At 31.3% G+C, this 15,220-nt stretch overlaps 1 protein-coding gene and 1 pseudogene across 1 annotated transcript; both read left to right on the top strand.

Moving 5' to 3' along the window:
* The first annotated feature begins 12,158 nt into the window (after positions 1–12,158).
* LOC146993267 (protein GVQW3-like) lies at positions 12,159–12,587 on the top strand. Its single transcript, XM_085808187.1, has one exon. It carries the CDS (start codon positions 12,159–12,161, stop codon positions 12,585–12,587), a length of 429 nt encoding a protein of 142 aa, XP_085664313.1.
* A 23-nt stretch (positions 12,588–12,610) lies between these two features.
* LOC146993266 (histone-lysine N-methyltransferase SETMAR pseudogene) lies at positions 12,611–13,219 on the top strand (annotated as a pseudogene).
* Positions 13,220–15,220: the final 2,001 nt, after the last annotated feature.

Below are 15,220 nucleotides of genomic sequence, written 5' to 3'. Positions count from 1 at the left end.
ATACCAAGTTGACGTTATAGAAGCTGAAAAGGAGGCGTACGTTAAAATTTAATATTGTTGTGTTATAAAATTGTAGGCGAATTTGTAAAGAGAATTTTTAATTTCTTGTTTCAGTTAAACTACATGATACATTATTTTTATCCTTTTAATTCATTAATTATTCTAAGATATTTAAATAGCATCTTATTTTATAAAAACTTTTTTTAATATTTTTCTTTTCTTTTTTTAATCGGAATTACAATTTATCAATCATATTTTTTAATTAAGAAACTATTTTTCAGCAATAAATAATCATTCTTTTACTCCCAACAATTCTGTTATTAAATACAACCTTAGAATAAAATGTATTATTTCTAACTCTAGAATAACATTTACGTATATTACCTGCGATAAAAATTTTATGTATTTGATCGTAGACTTATACTGGACAGTGCACTATCACACTCTTCATTTCCGCAAGCGCAACAAATGAGCACAAATAGCATGCCAGTTCGGACTTATTTACATAGGAAATAGGGTGCATGGATATAAATCACGCAATATCACCTGTCTACAGTGAAAGGAACAAATAAATAAATTTGCAAGAAAAAACGTGTGAAGTAATAACTCGATAACCTTGAAATTGTTTCAAACATGGAGGTAGGAAAGGGAGCAGGGGCGGCGCTAAAAGTGAAGCACTCCTTTGATAGCATTTCGACACACGACAGTTCCATAGAAATCGAAAAAGGGACACTTTCGCATGAAAGAAACATTCATAGTGTGATGGATAATAGCAATTTGTATAGTTTAGTGACATTTACGCAAAAATCACATCTTCGTTATTTTTCAATAACTAACAACAGCGATTTTGATTATGAATTTGTTTTATAAAATTCTAAGCTTTTGCACTACAAAAATATAGATTTTAAGAAAAATGTTATGCTTAAAGAATGAAAAATACCTTACGGTACATTTAAAATTGTATACGTCTTTCGATACCTTTGATAAAGTATTCGCTACTTTTATTTTATTTTCCAAACGTCAAAAGGTTTTAAATAAAACAAATTTTTTTCACATCCATATATTATTGTGACATGTACCTTTTAAAATTAAGTAACGCATGCAAGGGCTATCTGCCTAAAGAAAGAGATGCCATCGTGGAGGAATTTTGAAGAAAAACTGCCCGTTGAGTGGGTATTAAAAATAATACTTATAATTTTCATTCAAATTATATTCATATATATTTTTTATGTAAAACTTTCGGGTGTATGCTAAATTAGTGTAAATTACTTTAAACGAAAAATATAGTGAATGCACAGAAATTAAAGATTTGCACATGCCGGAAATGATAAATAGGAAATATGTATGGGTATTTATGCATGTGCTTGCAAAAAGCATGTATCTGCCTTTGACAAAAATACTTAAATATTCATTAAATTATTTATAAATGTATTTGAAATGAAGAATTTATTCACTTATAAACAACTGTGAAAGTACTGTGAAGAAATCTAATGATTAAATGTATCTAATTTATAATGATTATAAATGTTATCTAAATATATAATAACCTTAATATTGAATTGTAAACATAACTTGAAATCCTGTTGACAAATACGTTATAAAACTATTTAAGCAAGAATTGTTCGTATTGGAAAGCAATCTGTTAAAAGGTATTGTAAAGCAAATGCTATGAGATGCGCACTTAAGAACGTAATAAAGAGTTTTGGAATATGTATTGTTGAAATGAAGGGTAAAAAAAAATCTGATAAGTATAATTGAAAGAATTATTCCCCTTACATTTTATAATAACTCAGTTACAAGTTTTAAATAATACTTTAACAAAAACTTATTTTATTCCCTTTCAGAAATGTTCAGAGAAAGTCAAGTATTATTTAAAGTATTTCGCTAATTCCTAATAATTCTCTAATTTAAAATGAACCGAATAGAGCATTAATTATAAATTGACTTAGATTTTTCGATTTAAAAGATGCTTCAGAAGCCAAAAAATCATGTCATATTTAAGAAAGTATTTTAGGAAGGAGCTCTATAAATAGAAAAGAAACAATGCATAATTTTAATATTAATAATACAATAAACTTTGATCTTAATTTTTTTACCTTAACCGAATAAAATCGAATTACCTTAATTTTTTTTTCTAATGTACTTAACGAAAACTTGTGAAAATATTTCATTCAAATTAAACCATTCTGAGAAAACTGTCCTGTGAAAAGTATAGCATTTAATTCCGTTCAGAATGAAATGTTGTTTAAAAATATGTTCTTTTCACATACTTAGGACTCTGAAGTGTTGTAGAAAAATAAAATATATACATTTATATGTATATTTACGACGTAATTACAAAATATTTACATCCGAACGCGTCAAATCCCATAGAACTCAATGGTAAATGACCCAATGTTTTGGTCACCACGTAGGGATCGCCGGTGCTTCAGAGCAGGGTGCGGGAGAAACTTGTTTAGGGCGACTCCATCTTACTTCCTACCTCCATGGTTTCAAAGGCATGCGAGCAAAAACGGTTTTTTCCCCCTTTTATGTTCAGATTGCAATATATCTTTTTTTGAATGGTGAAAATAGCCCAAGTAATATTTTTTATTTTAAAAGATGGCAAAAAGTTAGTTCTGTGAAAAGATCGAAATTTTGCAATCTGTGCATTTTTATGTGTAAAAATTAAAATCATAAACGCCAAATAATCAAACATTCAAGAGATTTTCGAATATTCGCCATCGCATCCCTCCCCCTCCAAAAAGAGAGAGAAATTATGTTAAAGTTTTGATACAAGCTTCAGTTAAAAAAGTTTTTTTGCCGCTCTATCCGATTGTGCAAACAATAAATTTCTGAGGGTTTTTTTTTTTTTTTTTTTTTTTTTGTTGTTGTTGTTTTGTTTTTGTTTTTTTGTTTGTCGTTAAACGAAGATATCTGCAAAAAAATCGCTTGACCAATAAGTTAAAAAAGAAATTAAATGTAATTTTGAAAAAGTCACTTCAACACATAGCCTTGTTATCCGCAAACAGTATGTGTATGAAATTTGTACTTAATAACTTATCAGAAAGTAAGTTAAGAATTAGATACAAGCTAAGTTAGCTCTAAAAATGATCTTCTACTATGAAAATATAGAGCTTTCTTTCGATCATGTTCAAAACAACTGAACATAATTATCAGTAGAGAGAGCATTATTCATCTGAGCAATTAAGGTGGTATGCTTAAGTTTTACACACTTGGAACTCAGCTAAAATCTATGTAACATAAAGGGACCATGCGAGACAGTGATCAAGAATACCACCAAGATAACGAGCCTATTTAGTCTAGGGGATGGGGATATCGTACATATGCAGATGAATGCTTGCATCAGTATTCCTTTTCTGTTAAATACGATGGCGAAGTTCTCTTTTTTCCAAGAATCACAGTGTTCACAATAAAATACAATTCAATACTTCCTTCCTCTCACAAGTGTGCTTTCAGATCGTATTTCAGTTTGTGCTTATGAGTGTTGCAAATATCATTTTCACTCTAAGTCACAAGTATACAGAGGTCGGCCAGTGTTATAAGTCATGCTAAAAGAAGTTATTCGTCACCATGTGATAGAAATTACAACTGAACCTTCTTCGTCGCTAGGCACGTGACACGTCTAATGGAACGACGGTTATGACACTGAGCATTTTAAACCCTAGCTGGCAGAATATATATCTTTCCTTAACCTCATACAGCAAGCAAAATGATTTATATTCGAAAGAAAAAGATCTCTATGGACATAGAATACGCTCATTTCATTTTTCATTCACTTCTATCTTTCCGCTCAAAATTTTATGTGCAAAGGGCGCATGAAACCAAAATCTCCTCCGTATGAAACACGATATAATAGCGCAGGAAATATACTTTTGCAGAAAGGAAAATTAACATTAGCATCTGAAACAGGACTTAATGGTTCATTGTGTCTTTAAACATTAAAAATATGAATGAGTTCAAATGTTAGCTAGCACAGCTTATATTAAGGTTTTGTGTCTGAACTTTAAGCTTAAATACCTATATAATTTATATAAAAAGAGAGGGAAAAACAGAAATTTCTGTGTTTTTCGAATGAAACGAAGTAATAAGCTTGAATTTTTGGAAGACGGTACAATGAAAAAAAGCAAATTTTGATTTTCTGTGTTTTCAAATCTTTAAAGTGCGAAACAGTGCTTTGTGCGATATTTATTTGACTGACGCTTGGAATTTGAACTCTCAACTAATACCGCGAAGGTGGAGTTATGAAACACTGGTATAAAATTAATCAATAGCCGATGAAGCAACACATCACATATAACAGGAGCAATTCGTGCCATTCTGTTTTCGAAATTCAGTATATTATTTTAGATCCGTAATTTCCAAATGCTACATTCAAAGGAGCATTATCGACTCCGAATCCGTTCAAAATAGCGCGAAACTATGATTAGCAGCAGAATATTATTCAAACTCATTTGAATTCGGATCTAAATCCAGCTCAATCGACGCCTTTGGAATGCTATTAAATCCGGAGGACCGTAAATTTGGACAAGAGCTTAAAATAAGTTATTTCCTAGCTTCGGCCTTATGCAACATTTTATAGTCTCGACATAAGAAAATATGGTACATGTTTGAAGGGCATGTCTTCTGAGATCACGTTCAAATAAGTTATTTCAGGAAATACAAGAGTTAAAATCAAAATTAATATGAATAATCATAATAATAATTTAACGCAAACATTAAATCAAGTCTTAACTAAGTAAATATTTGTCGAAGTTGGATGTTGTTTCCAATCAAGAGCAAATTATCCCATGTATTACCAAGATCCGGAATTCAAATATAAAAACGCAAAAAACTGTTAAAAAATTAAATATATTTTCCCGTGATATTCATACTAGTACCTATAAATACTTCCCAACTGTAAAGTGCTTGCAAACACATCGACCTCAGACAAAGACGAAATTCAAACCTATGTTGAAGAACTTAAGATGAAAAGACGTTGATGCTTTTTTGCCTATATTGTCCTTCCTAATCAAACCAGATTGTCAACTTTTGGGTGTATGGAAGTTGATAATTTTGAAATGGAGATTATTAAACTAACATCCTCAGAATTATGGAAAGTAAAATTTATAGAACTGCGAAAAATTCTGGAAGATAACTCTAACGAGAAATGGAGAGCTATTTTAAATTACTTGATGTCATTGTCGGAGATATTTAATTGTTTTAAGAAAATTACATGTGCTCTGCTTTTCGCTTTCAGTTCCACATATCCATGTAAAAAAATCTTTTCTCACATGAAAAATATTTTGAATCCGCAAAGAAGTTGTTTAACAAATGAATATTCAGAATCATGTCTCAATTTGAAACTCACAGATTATACGTCTGATATTGCGATATTTCGAGCGGACAAGGTTCACATATAAATTTAAATTTTTTATTGAACTATATTGAAGAAACACGTATATTTTAAGTCGTTCATATTTTCTTTTAATGAATATGTTTAAAAGATACATAATACATAATATATGCTCAATTTTAATTTTTCATTTATGTTGAAGGAATAGTTTTATTTTATGTTGTTTATTTTTATGTTAATAAATATTTTTGAATGATGAATAATTGATATATAATAAAACCTTAAATCCGTAATCTTATCCCGTCTTCCTTAACTATTGCATGCATTGCCGTAGGAATCGAAGTGTTTCAAATATTTCCTACTGTGCGACATCCTGAATAATATTGATACATTGGTTTGGCAAACCACAGCTACAAGGTTGCCGAACCGTGTTGTACATATATAAATAATTTTAGTGAAATTATACGTAGCATTTTTGTATTTTTTGTGTATAATGTAACATGAAAATTTATAGAAGCTGGCTTGCTAAAAAACTACGAACACAGGAGCAAGTTTATTTGGCATTGTGTAAATGGCTATCTCGCTAAGTTGGCAAGATATTGTCAATTTTGGAGACAATTTTTGGCACCAAATTTGACGAGAAATCGCCTGGGGTCGGTCTCTGTATAACTGTAATGAGAATTATAACTGAATAACTGTAATTAATGCTATATGTAGCTGTAACCGTATCCGGCCCTCATATGCCTTCCAGTAATTTCGAGAAGTATTTGAGATTTCTTGACGGCCGGGTGAAAACTATATGAGACCCATGCGCTTTGGATATCGTTTTGTTTAACATTCTTAGTAGTTTGAAGCGTAACTACTGATTATACTCTGTAATACTCTGAAGAGCTGTACGAGTATTTTTATGGAAGGTTCTAGAATTGCGAAGTGTTTCTTTTGGTAAAATATTTTATATCGTGCTATCATCGGTTCTGTGCGCATGTACGCACGCAATGTTATTTATCTAGTATCTTTTCAGCAAATTTTGCATTTATTAGACTTCTACGAATAAGGGAATTCTTTTATTTGTCTTTCGAGGTATCATCTGTCACTTATATTGAAATCTTTGATTTTTGAACAGCTTGGTGATAAATTCAAGTTACATCGTTCATGTAATTCTGAGAAAGTGGTGTGTAAATGTGTGAAAGTAAAATAAAATACTTTTGAAAAGGTGCTCAAAACATTATAACGTGAAATCATTTAATTTCATGTTTTATTAATACAGTTTTCAATATGTAAGAATCCCAGAGTGAATTTGCAAATAAAGAGAATCAGGTATGGTTCTGGATTATCTCACATCCGCGATAGTAATTTATTTTTCTGGTTTTTTTATTTAATGTGTGATTGCGCGACCATCTGTAAACATAAAATCAGAAATTCAGTTTGTGGAGATGCTTGTTAAAATTTAAAAGTATAAATAATTATTGTAACCTCCTACCAAACATGAAATTAAATTCATAATTAAGATATGTGCAATTACAAAACTTTGTAGAACAGAAACAGCATTTACAAAGCTTGTAAAAATTTAACCATTTAAAATATTATCTAACTATCATTTATTCTAAGAACTCAGTTTATCCTATACAGTATTTTCTACATTGTTCATCGTGCCTTCGTGGTGTAACTAGAAGCATGCTTGACTGGCATTCAGAAGGTCTGGAGTTCGACTCCCCGCTAGGGCACTCAGGAGTTTTTCAATCTTCTGACATCGAAAAGTTCTAAATGACTGTACAATACTAGAGCTATCACAGGTGCCAAATCAAAAGTAATTTTTTTTGCGTTACGATGTATTTTTCTGTTTGATCTTTAAAATTAAGCGACTTCATATACATTTATAGATTTAAATTACTTTTACAGCTTCATATTTCAGAAATAAAATCAAGCTATTAGGGGCTTATCACAGTTGTTAAACGAATGCTTACATTTTAATGATCCCAGCTTTATTAAAAAAGAAAACATCGCTTGTTCAGCTATCTGATACTTCATTATAAAACTATCCTTTGTAAATACTTTAAGAATTTAAACATTAAATAAGGACAGTATGAAGGGAAAGCAGAATCTTTTCACGTCATTTGATTAAATATTTTTATTTCAGATCTTTAGTTATGTTATAAAAGCCATTCATAACGAAACAATTCTGCATGTGTACGCGCTTTTTTCTTACCCGAGCACATTCGGCATCCAACAATGGCGGAGGAACAATGGTCTAAAAATTAAAGAAGCTTAGAAAATTCTTCATTTTTTAGCCAAAAGATACAAAAGAATTTTTTTTCATGTTGCATAGCTTAAAAAGAACTTCATTTTTAATGAAGTATTTCTGAACATTTGAAAAGCAAAATTTAATTTGGCTACAAGTTAATAATGCATCACGTTACATCTATTCACAAAATTATCTTTCATCAAAGTTAATAAATTCTAGAACTTGCTCAACAATTTCAAAATAAGTGGTTAATATAATCAACATTTTTCTATTTAAACTCATAAGCAACATTTGCAGTTCGATACAAGCACACTATCCGAGTACAGATCAAAAATTAATTGCATTTTTACATCAAATAACAATTCTGAAGGTATTCATATCTGTCTTTACTGAATTTCATGTACCTAGAGAATTTTTATAGTGTTTGTGAGTATTGGTATAGAAATTTTACTTTTGAAATGTATAGTTTTATAACAAGTAATTGGCGAAATTCTGCCACAGTTTTGATTTTTTTATATGTGTTAAAAACCAGAAAAGTAGATTTCTGTCAACTATTTACTTCCAGTTTTACGTGACATTATTAGGAATGATTTTATTCATTGGTTTGGAAAGAATTTGAGGTGTATAACATGATGCTATTGAAATTAACTTCTTTCCAAGGCTTTCGAAAGGGTTGTTGCTTTATTATTTCAAGTTATTACTCAAAGTAAAATATACTTCTGTATAATATGTCTTCATTCTAATATTGCTGTATATTCGAGATAGAGTATTAAAAACTATATCTATAATTATTTTGTATATAATAAAAGTGGTATTTCCTGATTTCGTTGCTAGGCAAATATATAGCACTAATAAACTAGGTTATTTGATTTAGGCAAGCAAGCAGTGGCTTTCTGCTTATGCTCCGTCCGATTTTGATTGAGGATCCGTCATGCTCCAAACATACTGCAGTCATAGGATGCAACATATAACATAGATTCAAGGCACAAACTTGATATAAAAGGCATGAAATGTTGAATTTTATGTTTTGTTTTTAAATTTCAAGTTAAGATTTAGTACAGCTTGAGTTTTATGTTAAAACTTAATATAGCTTGAGTTGAAGTGAAAGTGACAACGATGTAAGCGTAACACCACTTATTCTCTTATTATTATGTTAAATAAATTCACAAATACCTTTCATAGTATTCTCGAAAAGCTTACCGATGTATTGTACGTACAGCTACTTTAGAAATAAAATGTGGTATCTAAAGCAACCGCGGTTATCAATTAATAATAGAATTAATATAATTCTTCGCATCTTCAAAGAAGGGGAAAATAAAAGGAAAGAATGGAATTTTTGTATTGAACAGTTTTTCTATGCATTAAAAGAAATCTTGCATTTCGAAAAAAAATTTTGAAATGCAGTACCTGAAAAGAGACTCACAGTAAATAATTTTTAGGGAATTAGAAATCCTGCGTAAATAGCGGCATATTACAGAATTTAAAGTTTTTTAAAAGAAAGAGAAATTATTTTGTAACAATTGAAATTGTTCATAAAAAATTCATAAGGACAGAAACTTATAAATGTAACAACTGCAGTTCGTCAACTTATTTGCAAAAGTATTTAACATTTCTTTAGAAAGAAATGGTAGCAATTCTAGAAAAAGAAAGAAGCGCAAAATATTTCAAGATGTATATATAGTTCATTTTGTCATTCATTGTTCATTTTATAGTCAAGATATAGTTCATTTTGTGGATAAAACCTGTACTGCGGGTATTTAATTTAGTATGAAACTAAATATTGCGTTAAACGGCTGAAACAAAATTTTGGTTTAAGATGAAAAATTTATCTTAGACGATTTCTCACAAATACTTTTGGCGTGCGAAACCTATTTCTGTTCAGCAGCTTTGATGACAGCAAAGGAGTCTTGGTACCTTAAAATCATTTAAACTATGTAAATATTTCTGGCTAAGATGAAACATCAATGATTGTATTTTAAAACAAAATATTTTTGCTGGTCATTATAAAACATAAGCTTCTTAATGTAATGAATTACCAAGGAAACCTTTCCTAATACTTGTGTACAAAATATGTTATTAATTAAAAAAAACACACACAAATGGCTCCAATAAATAATAAAATTCTATCCCAATATAGTATTAATTTTTGTCTTAAAAAAGTGCTTAGTGCAGTCTGAAGAATAAAGAAATGATTCACTTCAACTTAAATACAGCCCTGAATAAGACAATTTTATAAAAATTTTATTTAATATTTTTTTAAACGAAAGAAATGTAGAAAAAGAAATTCCATGAAACAAAATCTGTAAAGAGTGCGAAAGTCTAGAAGTAGAGTCTGTAAATAAAACTGATGAAATTTGATGAATTGAAAGGTTAAAAACGTTTAATTTTTGTGGGCTGTATAGAGGGCAGAGTTGATCCAGTTGCGTAAGATACTGAATTAAATACTTCTTTTTAATACGCTAATACCTTTTTGTTTTTATTTAGAAAAGTAATACTAAAACCTTTTAATTAGTGAATATGTTTTAGCAGTACGGCATTAGTTTCAAATTAATTGATTTAAACTATTGAATGAACATCTCAAGAAAAATTCATAAGAATTTAAAATTTTCTTTTATTTCAGAAGTTCAAAAGCATTTGCACCAGTTAATCAGCAAATATCAAATCAAAATTTCAATGCTTATAACGAATTAATTACAGACTGTTTGTTTTCAACTGGATAATGGCAAACTATTGTTCATTTTGCTTCTAGTTGGCTTTAAATCTTTACAGCTTTTATTTCATGAAAAAAATTCGGCAATTAAGGTTAAAAGAAAACTTCGATAAAATCGCTTAAGTGCATCAATAATTTGCGCTGGAACAATACATTGATTATTACATTATCGTTTAGTTTGTCGATTCTTGCCAGAAAGAAGTCGTGGTTTTAGAGGCGACATAAAATGGTGAAATGATTTCAGAAATCTTATTTCAGACTAATTCGAATATTAAAAGAGAGAAGAAAGTTTTAAAGAGGGGTGATTGAAACTTGCACGTTATCGATAATAAGACACTGAGGTGTGTCACGTTTTGTCACATGAAAAATGGACCAAAATGTTAAAGTGAGGTTTTTATGCTATCTGAAATTTTCATCACGAACGCAGCTAAAAATGAAAATTGATCCGGAAATTTCTACTTATTGAACTCTTTTCATTTTCTTAGAGTCATTTAGGACTGGAGATCAATAATTACTGTCTGTATCAAAATTGTTACATTCTTCAGTGGAAATTAAGTAGTCGATAATTACTTTCCCAAAGAGAAAATCACCGTAGAGATTATTTATGCTTTTAAGAATATATTTATATTGAGTGCGTAAATAATTTAAATTTCAAAACTCCTTGTGGCTTTAAAAAACTAAATCAGGATACTTATAGCGTTGATAAAAAACTCAATTAAATTAGTATATTTAGTTCAGTTCAGAAGAGAAATTGATTCGTAATGATATCTATAACAAATTAATGCATTAACCAAATTCAACAAGTCTGTAATGTTTATATTTTATATAGTTAAGTTTATGCGGAAGAAAAAAGGTATTGAAAAAGTAAAGTGAACGAAGCTTTATTTATTAACCAAATGCCAAACTCTACAGCGCTGCTGTCAGCCACTATAACAACATAGCAGTTGCATTTTAATTACTGATCGGGAACATTGTTAAATGATAAATTGAAGATAATTGCTATAAATTCTTATATTTAAAACACATAATACCGTGTTTCCTAGAAAATAAGATCCGGCCTTATTTGCTGCAAAAGACCACTAGATCTTAGTTTAAGGAAATATCTTATTTTTTATGACCAATAATTAACATTTCTTTATGCTCAAGAAACACATTTTTTCAGGTTCAAGAGCTATATTTATTCAGATTCAAGAAGTACATTTATTCATGTTCAAGAAACATTCAAAAATGAACTACATCATTTATTCTAATACAGACATGTTGTCTTCTGGAACATCACCATAAAGATCCAAATAATGAATTCCTGCCCGGATGTTTTACGACTTCATTTCCCCTAAGACCATTTGCCCTAGCTTCTCATGTTGAGCGATGGAGCTCTCCTCAAATGAGCTGTTCTTGTCCATGTAGCCTGCTCGTGGGGCATTGGCAACATAGCTGTCCGTTATTTTATCCCATGCGTTCTTCACCCAAGTAGGGACTTTTTGTAACTTAAGCTTTAACGCTTCCTAGCTGTTCTCTCCACCGTATTTTCAATGTAATCATTGATTTCTGTGGCCAAATAATCTTTAAATGCCTTTTCTATTGCAATATCAAAAATTAAGAAATATGTAGTCATTCCTGAGGGAATCATCTGATCAATTCTTCTTTCTGCAAGGAAGTTCTTCATGGTTTCAGCACCGTGAGTGCTAGCAACAAAAATCAGCGTTATACGAGGCACGTCCAGAAAGTAAGTTCCGTTTCAATTTATCTCCGCTGCAACTCTGCGATCGCAGTTCCGCACATGCGCAGTAGACGCTCTGTATCAAGGAGAAGAAACTCGCGCCATTTGGAAATCGCTGTCAGTCACGTACGCTTTGTTGTGCTTGTTTACAATGTCGGTGTTGATTGAAAATCCCGCCGCTTGTGAAATCAGATCTGTGATTCGTTTTCTGAATGCGAGGAAAGTGAAACCTAGTGAAATTTATCGGCAAATTTGCGATGTTTACGGACCAAAAGCGATGAGTGATTCAATGGCGAGAAGATGGGTTCGAAAGTTCAATGACGGACGTAGTGATGTGCACGATGAAGAACGAAGTGGGCGTCCATCTTTGGTTACAGAAGAACTGGTTCACGCGATTGATGACAAGATCCATGAAAACCGAAGGTTTACAATTAGTGCTCTCGCTATGGAATTTCCGCAAATTTCACGATCACTAATGCATGAAATTGTTACCGAAAAACTGAAATTTCGTAAACTTTGCTCACGTTGGGTACCAAAGATTCTTACTGAGCAACACAAAACAAAACGGATGGTAACGTAGTGCATTTCAGTTTTTGACCCGTTATGCTGAAAGCGACACAGATAGTCACAGGAAATGAAACTTGGTTTTCTTACGACACCCCTGAAAGTAAGCGGCAATCAATGGAATGGAGGCACACTTCATCCGCAGCAAAGGTTAAGCCGAAGCAAATCTTGACACCTCGAAAAATGATGTGCACAGTGTTCTGGGACTGGAAAGGCATCTTAGTCATTGATTTCTTACCGCGTGGTCAAACAATCAGAGCAGATGCTTATTGCGAGACACTTCGGAAATTGCGCCGCGGAATACAGAATAAGCGCCGAGGATTGCTGTCAAAAGGTGTTGTTTTTCTTCACGACAACGCACGACCACACACTGCAAATGTGACGAAAAACCTCCTACAGGGATTTGGCTGGGACGTGTTTGACCATCCTCCGTACAGCCCTGACCTCGCTCCTAGCGACTTTCATCTGTTTTTACATCTTAAGTCTTTCCTTGGAGGTCAACACTTGAACAATGACGACGAGCTGAAAGAAACTGTTTCCAACTGGTTGAAGGCACAGGCGGCAAATTTCTATGAAGAAGGTATACAAAAACTTGTGCCACGCTATGACAAATGCCTGCAATATTTCGGCAGTTATGTGGAAAAGTAGTTTAAGAGTTGTTGAATTTTGTGCAATAAATAACTTTTCTGTAGCTGTACACAATTTACTTTTATTACCAAACGGAACTTACTTTCTGGACGTACATTGTATTTTCAAATTTTCACAGGACTAGTTTCGATGGTTTTACCAAACCATCATCCTCAGATGCAAAAGCGCAAGAAACGCTGATTTTTGTTGTTTGACTTCTGAATTAGACTCTGCTCATCTATTAAAAATCCATTAGCAGATGATGAGTTTTAATCCAGGAACTAATGGCTATCGACCTGATCCACACTTAACACTTATTTCCCTCGTCGACCTGCTGACTTTTGCAAGAAAGCTGTAAGATTTTTATCCATGGAGTATTCTGCAATTCCTTTCTTGTATTCGATGGAATAGCTCTATCGTTTTGCATTCATTTTATCTGAGCATCGAAATTTATTATCCTATACATTTTATTATTAAATAAAGTACTAAACGTCCGTTGCTAATGCGGCGTATTGAATACTGAAGGTTCTAATTGGTAGCAAATACACCCGTTTGTTTCAAATATACATGTGTGTTGAGTCTGCTCGTGGTCATTCCGTAATAAAGTTTCCGTCTGGCTGACGAACTTATTTTCGGGGTAGAACTTATATAGGAGTATCCTGAAAAATCACGCTAGCATTTAAGTTTTGATTAGGTCTTATTTAAAAAGTGATAAGATACTAATAAACAGTTAATAAAACTCTAAAACATTATTGATAATAAAAGCAACAAATATGACCATTTTAAATTGTAACTAGCATTATTAAAAATCCATTCCTTTCTTTGAGAGATACTTCTGTAATGTAAAATCTTGGATACTGGACGTTTGTCGAGACAAGGAGACGGAAAGTTGGTTAATTTATTTATTAGGATAATTAATATTTGTATTAAGCGATATTGCTTATTTCAAGGTATTTTTTATATGTAATACATTTTATTGAATTTTTTTTTATAAATTTGTTCTGCAAAGTAAAATTCTGTGCAGTTTTTAAATTAAATGTTTGGTGTACCCTTTAGTAATTTTTCCGGTACATTTAAAAGTCAGACAAAGGCTGGCCGCGAAGCAGCTAGTTGATAATAAAAAGCAATAATTATGATCATTTAAAATTGTGACTAACATTATTAAAAAGGCATTCGTTTCTTTGAGAGATACTTCTGTAATATAAAACTAGTTAAGTTAGTTAAGTTTAGTTTGTAAGCCATAGTTAGGTTGCAATATAAAACTTTATATTGCAACCTAACCATGGCTTAGTATCTTAAGCAGAAATTTCTCTCAAATTATTGCAAAATTCCTCAGCTATTGCTTACTTTTGAATGGTCAGCTTTGGCTGACTATGTTGTTATGTAAGGAACCTTTTGCTCTTATGCATTTATAATGAATTCCATTGCAGAGAAATGCATTTTTTAATAATTATTTTGAGGTAGATGCACTTCTTCACTACAATGATTCAGTGATCAATAATTTTTCTATTTGGTCTGCAATTGTTGGCTTCAAACACTCTTCCTAATACTGCTTCAGGACTTTTCCAAACTATTTGCTCTGCCTACAAAATAAATTCTGAATTCCAGTACGATTACGTCTTTATCCGCCTGAAGAGATTAATAAGAAGATAAAAAAATCTGTTTTTAATGATTAAAGAGTATGATCTTATTCCGATTAGCACTTAACTCCCGCCTGAGAAACTTTGTAATGGGTCTGAATATTTTACTGTTTTCCGGAGATCGTAACAAATACCTGAAAGAAGCCTTAATATATCTCGAGGCGGATTTTTAAGCTCAGAAGAAAATAAGGGAAATAAAACTGATATAAAGTGTTGAACTGATTAGTAAAAATATTAGTAAAATAGAAGGAAAAATTTACATAATCTCTAATATTTAATTTATTAATAGTGCAAAACAAGTTTGATTAATAAAGTGGATAAATGATGCACATTTAGTATGTTCTAGTTGTTCGTCAGTAAAATAGATCTAAAAAGGTAACTT

The sequence above is a fragment of the Stegodyphus dumicola genome, chromosome X1, assembly GCF_044657685.1.
Source record: "Stegodyphus dumicola isolate Sdum_Otavi_A_Nest chromosome X1, ASM4465768v1".
NCBI classification, from domain to species: domain Eukaryota; kingdom Metazoa; phylum Arthropoda; class Arachnida; order Araneae; family Eresidae; genus Stegodyphus; species Stegodyphus dumicola.
This window is presented reverse-complemented; position numbering and strand designations above follow the sequence as displayed.